The sequence below is a fragment of the Populus alba genome, chromosome 14 (genome assembly GCF_005239225.2).
Source record: "Populus alba chromosome 14, ASM523922v2, whole genome shotgun sequence".
NCBI lineage: Eukaryota > Viridiplantae > Streptophyta > Magnoliopsida > Malpighiales > Salicaceae > Populus > Populus alba.
The window spans coordinates 14788448-14809010 of NC_133297.1; the positions used below are offsets into that span (position 1 = coordinate 14788448).

The 20563-nt window shown below is 32.4% G+C and overlaps 2 protein-coding genes across 3 annotated transcripts; both read right to left on the bottom strand.

Annotated features, from left to right (window-relative positions):
* Nucleotides 1-7286: 7286 nt before the first annotated feature.
* LOC118038948 (uncharacterized) lies at nt 7287-11069 on the bottom strand. Its single transcript, XM_035045538.2, has 3 exons — nt 10708-11069; nt 8441-9733; nt 7287-7902 (listed from the first exon to the last, which is right to left on the bottom strand). Exons 1-3 carry the CDS (start codon nt 10888-10890, stop codon nt 7675-7677), a joined length of 1704 nt encoding a protein of 567 aa, XP_034901429.1. The 5' UTR covers nt 10891-11069; the 3' UTR covers nt 7287-7674.
* Nucleotides 11070-13026: 1957 nt separating this feature from the next.
* LOC118038702 (lysM domain receptor-like kinase 3) lies at nt 13027-20230 on the bottom strand. 2 transcript variants are annotated; one of them, XM_073404261.1, is made up of 11 exons: nt 19457-20230; nt 19125-19158; nt 18710-18783; nt 17919-18106; nt 16585-16674; nt 15330-15423; nt 15093-15244; nt 14920-15011; nt 13956-14094; nt 13672-13770; nt 13027-13584 (listed from the first exon to the last, which is right to left on the bottom strand). In XM_073404261.1, the coding sequence occupies exons 1-11, from the start codon at nt 20088-20090 to the stop codon at nt 13420-13422; spliced, it is 1761 nt and encodes a 586-aa protein (XP_073260362.1). In that variant the 5' UTR covers nt 20091-20230; the 3' UTR covers nt 13027-13419. The 2 variants fall into 2 exon arrangements, with proteins under 2 accessions (XP_073260362.1, XP_034901307.1); XM_035045416.2 differs by lacking the exon at nt 18710-18783 and adding an exon at nt 18801-18865.
* Between the last annotated feature and the right edge of the window lie 333 nt (nt 20231-20563).

Consider the following 20563-nt stretch of genomic DNA (forward strand, 5'->3'; position numbering starts at 1 on the left):
GCATAAAAAAGAAAAGAAAAGTGAGGAGGTGTCTCGTATAAAACGCTCTTTGACGTTACCAAATGTGTCGTTTAGGGTAACCTTTTAATATTTCTTATTTAAGGAAGAATTGATGAATGGGACAGGTAGTGGCGTGGCACGCTGTTAGCATTTTGGTATTAATCATTGTTTTTCAATTAATTTTTTTATATAAATTTACTAATAATTTTTTTTGTTTTTTTAAATTTATTAAATTTACTTTGTAATTTAATAAACATTCAGGAGGTAAAGTAATTTTTTAGAGAGAGAGAAGGGTCAATAAAGTTTGCAGGTCGGTTTATTATGCATGTGGTTGGCATGTGGTTGGCATGGATCACTAACGGCTAGTCGGCTACACCTCCTTAACAATGTCATTCCCTAGGGTCTAACTTTGTTGACTATTTTCCTTCGTTGACTATTTTTTCCGAGTTAATTGCTAGACAGGGGCGACGCCGCTGCCGGAATGAAATTTTTTTAACATAAAATAATATTTTTTAAAAATAAAAATTTTATAATTTATTAAAGAATGCCATTAAAATTTATTAATTGCGAACCACAAACGTCAGTCATAATTCAAAGGAGATTAATGTGGAGCCTTTGATTGCATATATAGCTCCTCTTGGTAAGATGGATTCTTCACTAGAAAATAACGCCTCAAGAAATTGTATGGTTTTTGGTTCTCAGCAAATTGATTAAAAAAAAAAAACCCGTAAAAAATTAAAAAAATATTAATTTAAAAAAAAATAAAAAAATAATAAATAATTTTTTAAAAAAGTATTTTTAAAATATAAAAACCAACTGATATAATTTGTCGGCAGCTGCATTGTTTATCAACAAGAGTCAAAAGATAAATAAGTTTTTTTATATATATTCTTGTACAATAATTATTGTGTTCACACCATACGATTTTTTATTATTTATAAAATGCCCCCACCACTACTGTGTTAAGGTCAAAAGTTAAAATCTTTTCGAGGGTAGCTACTGTCATTCGTGGGGTATAGTAACAAACTAGTTTATTTACTGTATTTTCTTGCTTCGGCTTGGACTAAAAAAGTTTTGAACATATGAAGATAATATCTAGATTTTATAAAAAAAAAATTGGCATTATAATAAAATTTGGTGTAATGACTTAAATTTTAAAAAGTCTAGTCTAACTATTTTATTAATTTAAATTTTAAATTAAATTGTGTAAACTCATGTTTTGTTTATTGGACAAGTCCAAGGGAAAAAAAATCAATTCAATACCTAAGAATAAAATTAAATAAAAATCTCATACTAAAAAATGAGATTAGAAAAAAAATAAAAAATAAAAAAACAAGAGGTAAAAAAACATAGAAGAATTAAAAATTTAATAATAACAGATGAAATTAAAAAAAAAGAACTAGAAAATAAAATAAAAGATACTTTTGGATACCGTTTTTTTTTTTTATTTGACTCTTGTGGATATCTTTGGACTTCTTAAAGGTTATAAAATAAAGGGTTTGAATTTTTTAAAAAGAGTTGGAGGTTAATTGCCTTGTTGCACAAGATTTGATTTATAGTTGATTCTTGAATTTTTGGATTATTGTTATAGAATATTTATGTTAAATATGTTGAGAATTTGATTTAATCTAAAAGAAATTGCCTAACTATATTTTTTTTTAAAAAAAGTTATAGGTGATATTTGCAGTTTTAAAATCACAAATAACACCTACAACTTTAAAATCACAAATGAAACATGTAACTTAAAAGTTACGGGTGTTAATTGTAACTCTTCAAATTATATTATTTCAACAAAAAAAGGTTTTCAATTATGTTATTTATCTAAAAAAATTATATTGTGCTTCTTTGAAAAAAAAATTATTTTTTCTATTAAAGAAAACTGATTTAGAGCATGTTTGACAATATATGATAGTATTAGCTTTTCAAAATATTTTTTACTTAGAAATACATTAAAATAATATTTTTATTCTTTAAAATTTATTTTTAATATTAACACATTAAAATAATCTGAAAATATAAAAAAATAATTAATTTAAAATATTTTTTAATTTTTAAAAAACAATGTTTTCAATGCAATAACAATCACATTCTTAGTATTATTTGAGATTTATATGGTTTAACTTCGTTTCACATTAGATCCTATAATTTCAAAATTGATCCTTCGTATTTTAGATTTGAGAGAGAGAGTTGATATTTCACTCTAATTTCAACTTTTGACCTTTAGAACATGCGTCGTGCGCATCAATTGATGGAGAAGCTGGACTATTGATTAAATTGTTTTTAAGTAGAGAATATTATATTGGGTTTTGTATAGTTTGATTGTATTTTTATTGTATGAGATATCACTCCTCACATTTATAAATTCATAGCACTAGGGGTGTTCAAAAAAACCGACCAACCGATTAAACCGAAAAAACCGGAAAAAAATAACCGAAAAAAACCAAACCGATAGAAAAAACCGAATAAACCGATTAGAAAACAAGAAAAATCACCCGGTCCGGTTCGGTTCCGGTTTAAAAAAACTTAAACCGATTGAACCGGACCAAACCGAACCGGTTTAATTAAATCTAAAATAAAGGTATAAAAAGAAACATTCTAAACCTAAATATCATAACCCTACGTTTCCAGCCCCCCCTCCATTTACCCTCTCTTTTTCCAGCCGCCCCTCTTCTATTTCCCCCCGCTTCCCCTGCCCCTGCCCTTCCCCTTTCCCCCATTTCAAGCCGCCCCACCCGTCCCTCCCTCCCTCCTCTTTGTGCTCTTCTCTCTCATATGTTAACAGAAAGCGAGTTCGATCCATGAGCAATCATCATTTGTTGTCCCTGTCTCGGAACCCAAATTGCTGCCTCACTCTCCATCTGCTGATGTTTCCTCACCAAGGTAAGTTGCAGTGAATAGTGGTTGCTATTTATTCCTACCATCAAATCACAAAGACATCTGATCCTACTCTAAACTAGTTGAAAAATTGCAGAAAATGAAAGTTCACTGGAAGCCATGATTCTGCGCATTTGATGATTGAAAAGCCTTTTGTAATATTGCCGCACTCAAGTTCTTGTGTGTAATGCGCGCCTCTTGCAATTATACGAATAATGCTCTCATAGAAAAAACATTTCGGTTTTTCTGATTTTTAATGTTAGAAAACCGATCCGAACCGAACAAAACCGGTTCGGTTTGAACCGGTTCTCGGTTCGGTTCGGGTTATATTAACCATAAATACTATTTTCCGGTTCGGTTGAATTTTTTGATTAAAACCGGACCGAACCGGACCGTGAACACCCCTACATAGCACTTTATATTCTCATGCTAGCATGTTAAAAAAAAAATCAATAAGAATATCAAATTATTTACAGCATCGTTATTATATTTTATTTAATTGACTAAATTACCATTACAATATTAATATTATAACTTTATCATTAAACACATAATTACCACTTTGCCATCAAGCTAATATTATAACATTGTCAAGAATTAAGAAAAAAAAAACTAAAATTTTATCTTCTTGTATCTTCAAGAAAAGCTATGGAGAAACCATTTAGTGTATATTTGAGAGTGTGGTTGTTGTTATTTTTTAAAGTGCTTTTCACTCAGAAAAATATGTCAATGATATTTTTTTTATTTTTTAAAAATTATTTTTGAGATCAGCACATCAAAATAATTTGAAAACATATTAATTCAAAGTAAAAAAAACAAATCAAAATTTGTTCAGAAGTGCTTTTGAAAAGCATTCCCAAACGGTCTCAATAGGTGGTCCAGTAATAAAAGTTTCAGATTAAGATATTTACTCATTTTGTGATTTTAAGTTTAAATAATGTAGTTGCTAGTATAATAACCACTAGAGGCTTATATGATTATTAATTTTAAAAATTATGAAATTAATCGAGATACATATAAGTTGGTCCGGACATCCATATTAACAATAAAAAAAAGAAAAAGCCATGGAGATCATCAAGGGCACAACTCTTTTATAGTGGCAAGCAAAACCATGATTGTAGCAAGGGATATTGAAGTTGATAAATTGAAGACTACCTCATTGAAGAAAGCTCTATTAAAATCATCAAAACCAACACACCCACTGCCTTAATTCAATTTTATCCATTTGCAAATGTCAAAATCTATTATTAAGACTACACCACATCAATCATCACCCTATCTCTCTAGTGAGTGAAACATCCCAGAACCTGTTTTTTCCATTAACATTGTATTGTCGACAATGGGCGAACCTCACCCTCTCTCTTTCACGTGGCTCATTCGCCAACTCACTGATATGATAGTTTTTTTTTTAAAGAAAATAAATATTTTTCTTAATTAATTTTATTTTTATATTATTTATTGTGATGCTTTTTAACTTTTTGTTTCTATTTGGTGGGAATATTTTTCCATAGTTTTTTTTTTATTTAATATTACTAGGATTCTCTAGGTTTTTTTTCCGTCTCTTGAAAAGCAAAAATATAAATAAATAAAATTAAGTATTTTAAGAGCCTTTCTATATTTATAGTATTCTTGGTACTTGAAGATTTTAACTCGTAATAAACTCTTTTATACTTGTTTTAGCTTGTATCAAACGCGTTTGAGAGTGTGGTTGTGATTGTTTTTTAAAATACTTTTTATTTAGAAAAGTATGCCAATAATATTTTTTTTATTTTTAAATTTTTTTTTTTTGAGATCAACACATCAAAATTATTTGAAAATATCAAAAACATATTAATTCAAAGTAAAAAACAAATTCAATTTTTTTCAAAAACGCTTTCTGAATGCACTGCCAAACAACTTCTATAAAGACCTAACAATTTTTGTTGGTTATTTTACTTTGTTGTGTATCGCAGAACAATCACAATTGAAAAATATTATAAAACAAGATGTGATTGTATAGGAGGAGATGTTGAGGTTCTCTTTCAAGAAAAAAAAAACATTTAGGAACTACTGTAGTGTTTATATATAGTAGTATCAGGACCTAATTTGTATTGTTTACTGTCCAAATTACAGTCAACAATAACTATTGTGTTGTTTATAATCCTTGTTGGCTATCTTATCTTTATATATATATATATATATATATATATATATATATATAAACACTTGTTTGATGGTTAAAGGCAATGTTATCCTCATTTGATTTTTTTTATTTGTCAAATTGTATCCCTATTCTTTTAATTATTATTTATGTAATTTAGATCTTTTCAATTTAGTCCCTGGCCCTTTGGTTAATTTTTTTTTAATTCTAAATAATTTATGAAATAAATTTATTTCAATTTCATTCTCATTTGATTTTTTTTTATTTTTTATTTTTTTTCCTTTCTCTTAATTGCTATTTATGTAATCTGAGATAATTTTTAGAATTGATTTTTTTTTTTATGATTTCATTGTCCATTTTTTTTCTATCAAATTTTATCCTAATTCTTTTGATTGTAGTTTTTTTGCTTTGTCAAATTTTTTACATTGATGTTTTTACTTGATTTTATCTTTGAATATTAAATTGGTTTAGATTTAAACTTATTAGTTACTTCTATGCCTGAGATTTCATGAGTTGCAGGTTTGGGAAGTTTGCCCGAGGTAACTTTGGTTTTTTTTAATAATTTTTTAAGCTAATTTTTCTCAATTTTATCCTCTGATATTTATTTTTTTAGACATTGGGTTTTTTATTTATTTGCTTTCTACATTTTTTATTTTATTTTATATTTAATTGGGATATCTCAAATCTTTTTATTTGTTGTTTTTGTTAAGTTGATTTATTCAAAATGAAATTTATTCTTAAATTAAATATAATTAACCGATTGAATATTGATAGATTCTCATTTCACTATTTTTTGTTCGGTTTGCTTTTTCAAGGTATTGTTCTTGCAATCCATGTAGTTTCTTTTGACATCGTCATGCAACTTTCTACAATGAGATTCAAAATGTTTCAACAGACTCTTTTGATCATGAGCAACATTCTACATGTATGCTATCGTTGGCTCTTTTTTTTTATATATATATATATAAATAAAATTAGTTAATTGTTGCATGATTTTTTTTTTGTACATTTCATATGTTATTATTGCCTGTAATTTAGATCAGAATATTAAATTACCTGATGTTATTAGAAACAATCAAGTTAATGGCTTGATCATTGATCATCAAGTTTTTCTTATTTCTTTAAAAACATTGTGATCACATGAACCCTTTTTTTAATATTAAAAAAATTTAAGACTAACCCGCAACATAACATATATTAGGGGTGATCATTTCCGGTTCGGTTCGGTTTTTCTCCAAAAAAAGCAACCAAACCGGAAAAAAAAAAATGAGACCCGAAACCGAACTGGACCTGGCCCAAACTGGCCGGTTCCAGCTCGGTTCGGTTCCGGTTTTTTAGCCAAAAAACCGGACAAACCTATATACATTTTTTGGGCTTTTTTTGGACCTTTAATAGGCTTTTTAATGGGCTTCTAATGGATTTCTAGTGGGCTTACAATTAATTTTGCTATTATCTCATTTTCCTTTGAAGATTCCAAATATATTTAATTTTTTTACCCTTAAATATTCAATTGTATTAAATTATTATTATCAATCTTATGTTTATTAATTTTTTTGCCATTAAATATTCATTTATATGAAATTATTAGTATCAATCTTGTGTTCAATATACTTTTTAACTTACTAATATTTTTCTACTTCTGAAAAGTTTAAATAAATAACACACTCACAATCACACACCAATAATATATCACCCATCTAATTAATTCTATTGGTTGTTGTTCTGATACTTCTACAACTTCTTTTAAAATATTATCTTTGTAGTCAATTTATATTTTAAAATTTTCAATTTTATTTTGACACCTCAAATAATAAATCAATATTATTATTTTGTTGTGTATCTATTATCCAATCGAGATACAAGAAATAATAAACTTTTCTTTAAAACCATATGAACTAGCTCAACAGATAAATCTAGGATGGTGTTGATTTGATATCCGAACTAATTCAGATTGAAGAAAAAAAAAAAAAAAAAACATTGTTAACCCAATAATTCATTCACTTCGGACTTGACCGGTCAAAACCTGACTCTCAACCTATTAACTTTGTTTTTGAATATTTTTTTTTTGTTATAACAATGTCATTTTATTTCAATTTATTTTTAGAATTAGTTTTGGCCAAACCATCCTGTGTGTGACCTAGACGTTACTCTTGATCAACTTTTAAAACGAGTTTTATAATTATGGTTAAAATAATTTTATTGTTTAGGTGTTTTTCTGTTTTGAATACACACACACAAAATTAAGGGTTCAAACTGCACAGAATACAGAACATGGAAGAATTTTGGGAGCCTTGATAGAGTTGATAATGTGACAGTGGTTGTTTTTTTTAATGTTAGATTTTAAAGATGCACGCTGTCCATGTAGCAGATAAATATTACATCTTTTTGCTAAAAAGAATAGCAAATTCAAGAAAACAAATAATGACACGAGCAGAGAGATACAGACAATATTAATATTAATAACATTACATTGACATGATCAACTGTCTGTGTCATACCTTTCCATATGGACAACAGTCAGCTTGATCATCAATCAGGGACTCCAACAGCCCGGAGCAACGAGACCAGGGTCAGATCACAATTTAATAGATTGCTATATCATGCATCCACACAACACGACCACATGGGCAGCACCTTCAACAGGCAACTTATGTAGGGCATCAACTTTTTTGATGGACAGCAATTTGGTGGATGTCCATCTCCTTCAACATCACAGATCGCCCACAGGAGTCGCATGGAGCAGTTCTAGATCCACAAACACTCTCATGCTCAGTTAATCCTTTCAATCGATCACGCACATCCATAGCTGAAGTCCCAGCTTGAACCATGTCACCGCAAAACCGGCATGTAATAAGACGGAGGGGACAGATTGAAGCCTGGTGTTGTACCTGCCACAGGCAAATGAATAGATGATATACAACATTGCTAAGAAATGTTGAGGTAACTACGTAATCATGGTTGTGATTTCAAGCAGGATAAATACAACCCTTTAAAAGCTCAGGGAATTTCATTTAGTCTGTTGACTTCTTATTTCATTTGTTTCATGAGGAATTTCGGGGAAATTGTCAACAGAATCAAAAGACTGCATTTTTACAATTCAATTTAAATTCTAAATTGAGGAAAAAAACACAGTAGCATTTATCATCACCAGCCAAATTGGAACCAAACGAAACTTCAACCAGTTGAAAATTATCCCCAGCATCTGAAACTAACATTACGCCAAATCTCACCTAACAGATGGATTCATGGTTTATTTAACATTGACAATGAATTGGATGTTCTACGTGCCTTAGATACCCAACTGGCTATACTACCCCTTCGATTGCAAATGCAAATGCAAATGCAAATTCACACTAAATCAGACAGTAAAATAAACCAACGAAGAATTTTAAGAAGAGAAGAAGAGGCAGGGTTTGTGTAGCTTACCATCTGTTCCTTTTCAAGGACCACCCCACATGGGCATTGAAGTGGTTCATGGAAAACTTTCATGTGCTTCTCAATTTCACCCTGTTGAAAAGCTTGCCCACATTTGTCACAGTGCAAATGGTTTTTGGACTCTTCAATCCTCAGAACAATTCCACAGCCAGGATGCGAACAAACAATATTATGTCTGCTACAGAAGGCTTCGTGCAATGCTATACTTCTGCTGGGTATAAAATGCTTGCAGTTCCTACACTCCACAGCATCAATGTCCATAGACGATGAAGATCCAGCTTGTTGACCCACCTTGTGGTTGCTATTCTCTTGAACACTCACTGCTACATTGTACTTTGTTGTTCCTTTGAAACCATATACACCAATGCTGTAAGCACCCATTCCCAAGTTCTTATCCTTAGAGCCAAGTATCAAAACTTTTGAACCTATATCATGAGAAGACCATTCATGTTGGTGTCTGGTTGGAAACATAAGAGGATGCTTTGACATGTAAAGATCAGTGTCGCTATTATTGGTCTCGGCCTCTATCCTTACCTCAACCCTAACATCCTCAGCAGCAATTCTGTCCCAAATATCATTATCAATAGAGAATTTAAAATAGTTATAGTTTCCTTCTTCCACCATCCCAGATTCTGCCTTCCCAAATATAAGAGGCTTCAGCACAGGTTGACTGCTCTCCAGACCGGAATCTGGACCAACAACATCAACCTCAATATCTGTTTCCAAGACAGAGACACTCGACGAAGGTCTCAACTCCAGAACCTGTAACTTGTATGTCAGTATCCCATGGTTGACAGTGATCATATCGCCTTCAGAAAGCGTAGCATGTTGCCGAAGGCTTGTTTCAAGTACAGCCTTATGATTGGGCAAGTCTGAAAACCCAACAACATCTGGCTGAAGCTTTGCATAAGTTCCTTTAGGCAGCCAGACATACTGAACCTCAATCAAAGGAGCCTTTGGAGAATCTACAGGAAAGAGGTTACTCCATACATGAGGAGGAAGCCCTACTGAACCCTCTTCTGCAGTAAACTCAAGCACACCTGAGTGGGTCGTCGACTGTTTTGAGTCAGTGTCAATCATCTCTGAAGAACCTTCTTGATGAACAACTGATAATTGGAAATACAATGGTCCTTTATCAAATGCACCTTGATCAGACAATCCTGTGAAGCAAGAAGGAGGTAATTTAATCTTATCTCCACTACCCTGAAAAGATACAGCTTCTAGGATGCGAGAAAATACTATTCCTCTCCCTGCAAGCAAATTTTCTTGCATTTGCTCATCAACCTGCAGAGAAAACCAACTTCTTTTGAGCATAAAAAAGACCATTAACATTCTAATCTGAACAAAATAAAATAAAAATAAAAATAAATTTGCAATAGAAAAACAAGACACGAGAATCTCCTAGTGTGCTCATATACATATGTAAGCACTATGTGGAGTGACTCATGTCCATCTATTAACATTCTAAACATTATATAACTACGTTAAAAAAAAAAAAAATTCCATTTCATATTGAGGTCAAATATGGCAGCCAGTGACCACTTAGCGGCCAAAAACTTTCTATTTCTATAACTCATGATGAAATGTTGAATGTTCTTTGAAACAATGAGGTGAATTAGGTTAGAGAATTCATATTTCCATAAATCTAGAAAATAAGGAAGAAAATGAGTTTTTCAAACATTTGATTACGACTCGAGAAAAGCTTTTTAATCATTTAATAATGATTGAAAGAAACTTTTCAACAACAAATAATTCATGCCCAGCGCATTCAAATCCTCAACAAATTGCCGATACCGTGAAAGCTACAGGGTGAGATTTGCAGAAAAGGAAGAAGGGAGACAGATAAGTGAAACATCTTCAGGATGTATCTAACCATCATGTCAGTTAAATTCAAGTTTGCCTGACCACAGTCCTGCTATAAAATCAAGACATTAACGCATCATTCTCCCTCTTTTGATCATGTATGGTTCCCTCCGTACAAATTGAAATTAGATGCAACATTTAACAACAGGCGGATGAAATTTACATGCCACAAAAGTTGAGGGCCAAATAAAAATTCAGTGCATGTTGCTTTAGATAGGTTCAAAGTTCCAGAAAAAAAAATTCTTAATTAACACAAATAATCCCCAAAAACCCGATCAATTATTGATGTTATTTGAAATCTCAAGAGAAACAGGAAATAGAGAGCAATCAAATCGATTAAACAAGGAAATCAAGAAAGCGAGCATAATCTCGAGGGAAAATAAAAAGGGGGGGACCTTGAGCTGGGCTTGAATGGCATCGAGCCTTCGAGATCGATGAACAGCTTCGATGGCTTCTCTTTGCTTTCTTGCCTCTTCTTTGGCTTTCCTCTCTCTATCAAGTCTAAGCTTGGCTCTTTCTTTCCTCTCTTTCTGTTCTTTCTCTAACTTCTCTCTCGCTCTTCTCAGCTCAAAATCCATCTTCTTCTTTCTCTCTCTTTCTCTACAAGACAACCAACCACCCTCGCAATATTGTAGATATTTTAAGGATCAATTCGTGGAGTAATTGATATATAAGTTTGGTTCTCTGTCTGGTCGGTAACGGACGCGGAGATGGAATTGCTCTAAAATTGTGTTTTTCAAACCTTTTGTTTTGTTTTTTAATCTTTAATTAATTTTTTTAATCATCTTAATATATAAAGTTTAAAAATAAATTTTTTAAAAATGCTTTTTAAAATAAAAAAATACTTTAAAAAAGTATTTTCAAACTAACGATGACGACCGTGATGACGATGATGATTAGTTTACTATCGTTTCCAAATTCCAGAAGGATCTGGGCTTTTCTTTTCTTCGTTTTTAAGTTGAGGCCTGTTGGGACCCAATGTTGTACAATTAGCCCAGTTGAGTTTCGTATGCTCCTCAAAAATTGTGTTTCCAACAAATTTAAATTTTGTTTTTATAAAAAATTATTATTTTTTATTTTTTGTATTTTTTAATGGGAAAATCAAAAAAATAAATTTTTTTTTATTTTAATACATTTTAGCACGAAAAACACTTTAAAAAATAACCGCAATCATACTCCTAAACATGTCTACACTCTCATTTCCAGAAATATTTTCTAAGATTGTTTTTTTTTAAATAATTATCCTAAAATATTCTTTATTCTTAAATAAATAAATAAAATACATATATGATCAATGGCACATTTATTAAGATTTTACACTGCTGTTTTACTCCATTTTTGTCAAGTCATACATAAGGTGCAAACATGGTGGTAAATTAAAAATGTCACTCCTTTTGCTTCATATGGTAAAATAAAAAAGTGGTGTGTCACGTGATAGCTTTTATAAGTCCTGCAAGAAGACAATTAATCTAAATAAAAGAAAAGAATTTGTTACATATTAGCGGATGATTGACTTGGAGTTTTATCTAAAGAAAAAAAGATATCATATAAAATATATTATTATATAAAAAAAAGTTTTTAAATTTAGTGGAGTCCATGATATGGTTGTGGGTTTTGCAAGTTAAGTTATAAAACTCGAGTTAATTCAATATATCATCATCTTAATAATAATAATATCATCTTGAGATTTTTTTAAATCAAACTATACTTTTATTAATCATCTAAATTACCTTTAAATACATAAAGTCAACTAGATTTGTAAAGTCAACTTCAATACATGTTAATTTTAAACTAGGGATAAATAAGAAGGCAAATTAAAAGGTTTCAAAGTTAACTTGGTATGTTGAGTTTTATAATAATGTTAAATAGTTTTTTTTTTTTTAAAAGAACCCACCTTCTATTTTTTTTTTCTTTTGATTGAATCTTTTGTTCACATTTTTTTTATTAATTTTATCTTTTAACATTTGATTTGATTTTAAATTGATATTCATAATTTGTTTCAATTTATTTTTTATGAGATTATCGGAGTTTTAAACAAACCTCCTGATATTTGGTTGATCCTTAATTTTATAAGCATCTATCTTTTTTTTTGTTACCATATCTTTAACTTAAAAATAGTTTTTAAAAAAACAAAGTTGTTAAATCTAGAGACTATGATCTGAGTTGTGGGTTTGATATATTAAGTTGTGAAATCTAGGCCAATATACTATGTTAGCGTATTAATATTAAAAAATAAATTATCTTTGATTTTATTTTAGCCAAACCACGCTTTTTATTAGTTGTTTAAGTTGTTTTTGGATTCATCAAGTCAAATGAGTCACATCTCTTATATGATTTAATTTGAAAGACAAATTAGACAATAAGTTGAATTAATAGTTTTTAAATTTAATCTGCTAAATTGTATTTAATAACAATACAAAAAAAAATTTTCATTACACACATTTATTTTAGATTAATTTTTTTTTTATCCAACTCATAGGATAACATGGCTCCGGAAACTAGTGATTAAGCTAAAGTAACGAGGCACCCTTAAGAGTCCTTGTCTCATTGTTGTTATCTTGGCAGAGAGAATTCTTGTTTCATTGTAATTATTTGCGTTACAATATGTTTTTTTTAAAATATATATATATATATATATATATATATATAAAATTTAAAAATACTTTTAAAAAATATTCTTCACTACAGTACCAAAAACATAATAAAAACACCACTGCAAGGGACACGAGGTAGGATTTGGAAAACAATGATATTCCCTGTCCCTCCCCTGTATATTGTGTATAGACTATAGAGAATCAATTAGAGTGTCGATGGGTTTTAATAGTATGCCTGAAGCCCCACATTACTGCCATGATACAACCTTACATCTGCTAGCTATGGCTTCTTGTAAAATATTAATCAAAGAAAATCCAGCCAATTTTCCAACTTCCTCTAACAAAACAGCTCAAATTACCTGAGGAAGGTGCAAACAAGAAGCCATCTCTTCCCCCCCAACTCAAATCCATAACTCTGCTTTGGGGGCTCCACTGTTAAAGGCGTCTGTCATGTCACCGTCAGCTCTTCAGGTAAGGCAAGCTTTGACATGAGCGATGCCGTTCCATTGCCTTTCATCTTCCTGACATCAGATTGACGAGAGCTTGATTTTCATAGAAGGAGCCAACATCCCAATCCTCGGTCGATGATGAAAGAGTCATTAAGGCAACCACAATGGATCTCATGCTCGGCCGCACCTGAGGATTCTCATGAGTGCATGCCTTGGCAAGCTGGGCCACCTGGGACCAAAATAGGCACCTAGCTTTAATTCTAACTTGCAAAAACAGGATCTTGATATTTATTTCCATAATAAGTGTTTTTTTTACCTTTCGAACTGAATCGAGTGGGTAGTCTTCTCCAAGCCTTGGGTCAACTAATTTGCGAAGATCTTCTCCAGGATCAGGCTGATTTAGAACATCCTCAAACTGTAGAATGAAGTAAAAAAAAAAAAAGGGTCAGCTTGGAGAAAAATTCGGAAGCAGCACATAGACAGGCTTGGAAGTTTAATACAGATCTATGAGAGTCTCAAATGCGCTTGTAAAGTTCAATTCAACTCCACTTAAGCCTGGTATAATATTAATAGATATAAGAGGAATGGCAGAAAATTAACCAAAGCAATAAGGCCCCTTGATTCAGCACTAGAATCATTTGCCTTGACGATAGCTTCTTTAGCAGAAATAAGTTCATAGAGGACAACTCCAAATGCAAAAACATCTAATTTTGGAGAAACATCACCATATTGAGCATATCTGCATAGAAGCATGGGAAATGTTAATCTATGTTTCGTCAAAAATAAAAATAAAAATATCATTTAAGTTTTTGCTCTGTCCTGCTAGATGCATGAAATACCCTTGCATAATTCTCGTAGACTAAAAATGGCATTAAATTTTCATCTGCAAACTATAGGGACTTCATCAGATATACTTCTAACTCTGTTAGATTTATAATTATAATCATACCACCCAAAAATTTTACTTGGCTGCAGCAGTGCTATGCACGCATATCTTCCCACTCTAAAAACAACTCTTTTGCATTATAGTCAGACTCCTCCATATGACTCACTATTCATTTTTCACCACCCTCATGAAGTCTTTTTATTCACATTCTGGGTCATGAATTATAAACTGGGTGATCAATCTCCCATCCCATACCCCTCCTTGCCCGGCAACAAACCTCAGGGTTTGAAAATTTTTGGATTTCACGGGGTTTATGCCATCAAAGTACACATGGATAATAGATGCAATACAAAATTCTCAATAGCCTTCTATCAGAACATTTTCATTGCCACCTACATGTGCCATTTACTGACCCCACTTTAAAATTATATCAGATGCTCCAAACAATGACACTCATAAATTTGCAGATAAGAATAAGTTAAATCACACAACTCATAAAAACTTTGTTTGCTCTGACACAGATTTTGGGCTCTTTCTCTGAACTCCAGACAGTTATAAACAGGGCAAGTTGTTAAGAAATTGAAACCAGCCAGTAGTTAAGCTAAACATGATCCTATCTGAAACATATTCCAAAGTTTTTATCTTCTTATAGAATTGTTAAAGGAGAAAATGTCTTACTCTGGCGACATGTATCCAAATGTACCCACAAGACGTGTAAGGAGAGATGCACTTCCAACCTTAGTTAGTTTTGTTAATCCAAAATCTGCAACCTGTGTAATAAAGGATTCAGTACAGCTATGTGAAAAAGGCTTAAAATGGGACACCATCATGAAAAAAAATATCAATCCAACCTTTCCCCTGAAGTCCTTGTCTATCAGTATGTTTGCTGATTTAATATCACGATGAATATAAACAGGGACAGTATGCTCATGGATATATTCAAGACCTCTAGCTGAATCAAGGGCAATTTGCACTCTTGTAGACCATGTCAATGGATCCTTCCCTGCAAACAAGCAACACTTTTATCATTGCCATTCTAGACACTCCTATCACTAGAAATGATGTTCCCAATGGACATGTAGTCTCACCAGAGCCGCGCAAATGTTGGCTTAAGTTTCCATTTTCAATGTACTCGTAAACTACGAAAAGAGAACCCTCCACACAATATCCTATTAATCGGACCTGCAATTAAGTGTAGATAGTACTACTTAGTGCATAAAGTACAAGTAAAAACATTACCAGTTCATTGAAAGTAAGAGAACTTAAAAATTTAACAAGGTCATCTATGCAACTCGTGTGTGCAGATACACACGATCAAGTGCACATACAGCTATTTTATTCACTTCCATAACAATGATAATTAAATAATTACTGACATGCAAAAATCCTTCCTGCAGGACATCCATCAATTATTTTTACACTCAGATCCATGAATATGTTTAACCGACATAAATTCCATCCAGAAATAGAAGGACCATTCAATATTTGCCAACTATAATTCCTTCCATAAATTAAAAAAAAAAAAAATGTCACATGGCAGGGTGCTCTAAAGGTCTATGATATGTCCTGATATAACATGGAGCACATTTCCTTACTTGCATAATAATCTCGAAATTCCATATACCAATGCAACTGTAGATCTTCCTATTATTTATGTTGCATAGGATGGATTTATGATGAGGTAGACGTAAAATTAGATCATGCCCCCATGGAAGAGATATACAGTGTTCCAAATTGTATTGCCTGTTAGGGAACTGTATGTGTTGGGGAGATGCATGGGCCATAATGTCTGAATTGACCTGTGCGCACGAGGGCTTACACATAATGATGGACACCACCTCTAGTCCAAAAGCCTAAACTGGAGGGTTACGGGTCCAATCTTGTATATAAACAGATGTGGGACATTTCACTCACACGTGCACCCAACAATGCCAATAACAGATAGTGTGCAAGGTTTTGGGTGAATAAGTGGACTAAACCATTTACATCAAAACTAATGTAAAGGAGTAGAGGGTGCAGCAACTTTATCAAAGTTGCTAAGCACATGAATATAGGCCTTTTGCACTCACAGTTCCTTGAACAGAGAATGCAAGGCTAACCGTGCCTTCCTCTGTACCATGCTAAATTGAAAAATTGGTGGAATTAATTAAAGGATAAGAAGATACTGTCTGCAGTTTAAAATGAAGATCTAAAAAGTAATCTCAAGAATTTTCCAGCAAATTGTTAGCTAACCTAAATAAAAATGTATTACATTTTCTCAAGTACAGAAAAGATTCTAGCACCGATTCATGTTCATAAGTACAGTACATATTTCTTGTAATTGCAAAAACATGAATACATTACCAGGTTCAGGTGGTGAACATGTGTTAAAACCTTGAGCTCAGCAAAAAATTCTTTTGAATCTTGCACGTCCATCTTCTTGATTGCAGCTTTCTGCATAACAAGTCAAAATAAATAAATTTTCGAATGGAAATTCACACACGCATGTAATAAGTGTAATATGCAATAAACATTTGGGGGTGCCTAGTTGGGGACAAGCATTTGGTCAGTTCAGCTGTAAATTGTCGGTTTTTTTATTAACAAAATTCCAAAACTAAATAGCTGAATCCAGACTGAACTAGTTCCATCCTGTTCAATTTAAAAATAGACAATGACTAAAAAATGCAAGATACATTGATCAAGGTTCTTTAGTAGAGGTACATCACTTTAAGGCGCTTCATATTTTCCAACCCATTTATATGTTATAAATGCATGATAAATTGATCAAAAAATTAAAAAGCAATTTCAAGAATATAAATAGGTTTGTTCAGTTGGTTTAGTTCAACTTCTCCAAAGCTAAACAGAACTCCAGCATTTGAGACTGTACACTTTTCTTCCAAATTAAACCAAATCTGAAACAATCGATCTGAATGCATCGAAGAGTCAGTTCTGAAATTCACGTTGACAAAATTTCACTCACCCTTTATGCTGACATGAGTCAAGAAAATCTAAGAAAAGAAAAGGCGTGGACCTCAATCCTTAAGAACACAGAAGATGTTAAGAAATGTAGATTCAGCAACCACTATTTCAATTCAAGCCAGGCAGATGCTAACAGTTAACGTAGTTGCTCATCCACCTGTACCATTCACCCAGTAGAATTTTTTTCATTCATTTCCACAACTTGAATTCCCAGTTCTAATTGACCAATGACTAGGCCCCACATAGCTTATATGAAGTTGGCTCTAGGACTCCTATGTTCTGCAAACATAAATCTCTCTAAAGCAGGTAGAATCATATATATGACCTGATCAAATTAACAAATCAAAGTCTTGTCAGTTCACATCAAGTGTTTAATATAAATCGTGGCAAAGTAACATCATCCTAAACTCAAAATATGCTGAATAAGCCTGTCCTCAACAACATAAATATAAATGGCCTTCTACAATAAATGGATCTGTGTTTTATTTGAGATCCATTCCTTGACGGTTATGTTATGTGGATGGGAGATTATAACTACCAATATAAAAATAGGAACAAAGATCAGGCACCCGCTCTTATCATTAAAAACTCAGTGAAGGTGCCAAACTAACTCAAACTCAATAACTAACATTCAACACCTCACAGGAAAATGCATGATGTTATATCATTGCTTTAACAATGGGGATCATAAATAAATAAAAATTACAGTAATTACAGACCTCGCCTCTCAGTTCTGCATAGTAAACAGTCCCAAAGCCACCTTCACCAATCTTATTTGCAAGACTAAAGTCATCAGTGGCCTTAGCAAGTTCTTCATAAGAGAATTCCACAGATTTGTCCACAGTTATGCCTGTAAGACCTTGAGACCCAGTCGCATTCACAGGTCTATTGGAGTTACTTCCAGTTACTGAAGCAAGAAAGAGAAATGTTTGACATGTTTAGTCATCTACATGATTTCATTTTCTCCAGAAGAATAAGAGAATCAAGAACTCATAAGATGAGATGATTGTGTTTAAATGCATTCACACAATGAAAAAGAACAATCATAAAGTGGAGCATGGTGATCATGGTACTAAAAACAAGATACATTGAAGAGCTATCCTAATCCAGTTAGATAGGACTGAGCTCTACACTCAATAAACATGACATATATACCGTGGCAACAGAGTTATTTTGATGGCATGCCACAATTGCATTGCAATGTCGATAAAGTGTTAGTGAACTGAAAATTGAACTATATTGAGGACTTAGTACTAAAATAAAACCCATAACTAGCAACTATAAGTTTGGAAACAAAGATTTTGGGAACACTGCAGATATTTAGCCATGCATGGGAGTCCTGTAACCATGCCCCGTAATAAAATATAATCAGCTCATGCCTCATGCAAAACCTATTCCTAATGTTCTCTCTAAGAGAAATAAAAAAAAAAGAGAGAAACTTGCTGACACCAATTAATTCATTGAGAACTCTTCAGTCATAAATAAAGGGCAGGGATAATGATAGAAATACCATGAAGAATTCGTGGAGAGAGTTGTGGAGATGCCGACAGCAATATTGCTCCCTTCTCCTTCTTTCGGTAAAATCTCACATAAATAAGAACTGCCAACAACAGTGCCACAGCTACTGCTGCTATACTTATGCCAGCAATAGCTCCACCTGCTATTCCTGGTTACAGGAAAGTACAACGTCAGCTCAAAGTAGCAAGTAACTTTGAATTTTATCACCTTACATTCAAGTCCAAATATCAAAATAAAGAATCAGAGAAGCCCAAAGCACCTGTGCTGAAAAAGGGAAAAATGAAAAACAAAAAGAAATTACAAACATGTAATAATTCATAAAACCCACAAATGAACAAACAAACAAACAGTAAAAAACGAAGAACAAATTTAGAATGTAGTATAATTAAAAATAAATAAATTATTACCTCGACTTCAAGGGCCGGTAGCTACCATCTGCATCTGTAAATAAAGAAGAAACAGATTCGCGGTAAGACAAATTGATAGCATCTAACCGCTAAAAACTGTTATTTCAGTCATCAATAAATAGCTTTAGAATTTATTGAACATTCAATTACATAAATTTAATAATCCGGACCGTGAAATATAGACTAAGCTCTCCAAACAAACACCCCAGTACTTATTAATTGTGTGTTTTCTTAATTAATTTCCCTAATTCAATTACCCCCAACTAACTAATTATCAAAACAAAACATTATTTCTCCAATTCTTCTAAAAATAATCAAAATAAACAAATCACCTTTGGTAGGAATATAAACCACACCAGTCTGAGTCTCTCGACTAAAATTGAAACCAACATTATACCGCTGCAGCAACTCCTGAGTAACATTGTTCTGTTTGGCAATGGACTCCAAAGTATCGTTGGGTTGGAGCGGGTACGTCATAAACAGGCCATAATCCTTAGAAACCGAGCTATCCCCACACGAACAATTAACACTCACATTGAGTTTTCCGTTATCGGGTATATTAAACTCGGAGTAGTTATTGAAGTACACCAACGACGGGATCGTGGTCAAATTGGCATAGTATGTATTAGCGACGTCAGTGTAAGTGTTTTGAGATCTGACGTTGTAGTTGAAGAAGTGGCCGAGGAATTGACCTTCGATGCAGTCGCAGGGGAAAGGGATGTTGATCCTGATGAAGGATGAGAGGCTGTCTTTGCTTGGCAATTGAGGGTTGTAACGGAGGATGGTGTCGAAATCTGATGATTTTAAGATGCTTGATTGCATAACTTCGGCGATGAATGTGAGGTCTGCGTCTTGCCAAACGTAGTAGGAGGCTAGAGCCAAATCGCAGCCTTTTCTGCACTTTGATTCGATTGAGTAGCAGAGTAAAAGCAGAAGAATAAAACCTAACCCTAATTTGGGATTCATTGGTTCGAAAAATTCCTGTCCAGGAGAAGGAAGATGAACTAGAGAAACTGAGTTTTGATTTGACCGATGCCTGACGTTTGTAGTGTTCAGTTAAATCCCCGCGGTTTTCTGTTAAATGAATTTGTCTTGTTGAGTTTGGCGGGGCGGGGCTCGTTAGCATAGAAATTATAAAGTAAAGGACGCGCGCCGGCTGTTTGACTTCGTCTCTTCTAATTGGACCCGGCACTACTCCCCGGTTCACTTTGACTACTCATAATTTTACTTAATTTAAAAATACATGTATTTTCTCTATTTGAAAACTAATAAAAAAATATAAATTAAGTGGGAAAAGTAATTTACATATTTTATTTACTATGAATTCAAATAATAATTTTTTTAATTAAATAAACTTACTTTGAGATTAAATCAATCTTTTCATGAATTCATTTGTTATTTTTGAATTATTCAATAACAACACTGTATTTTTATAAATT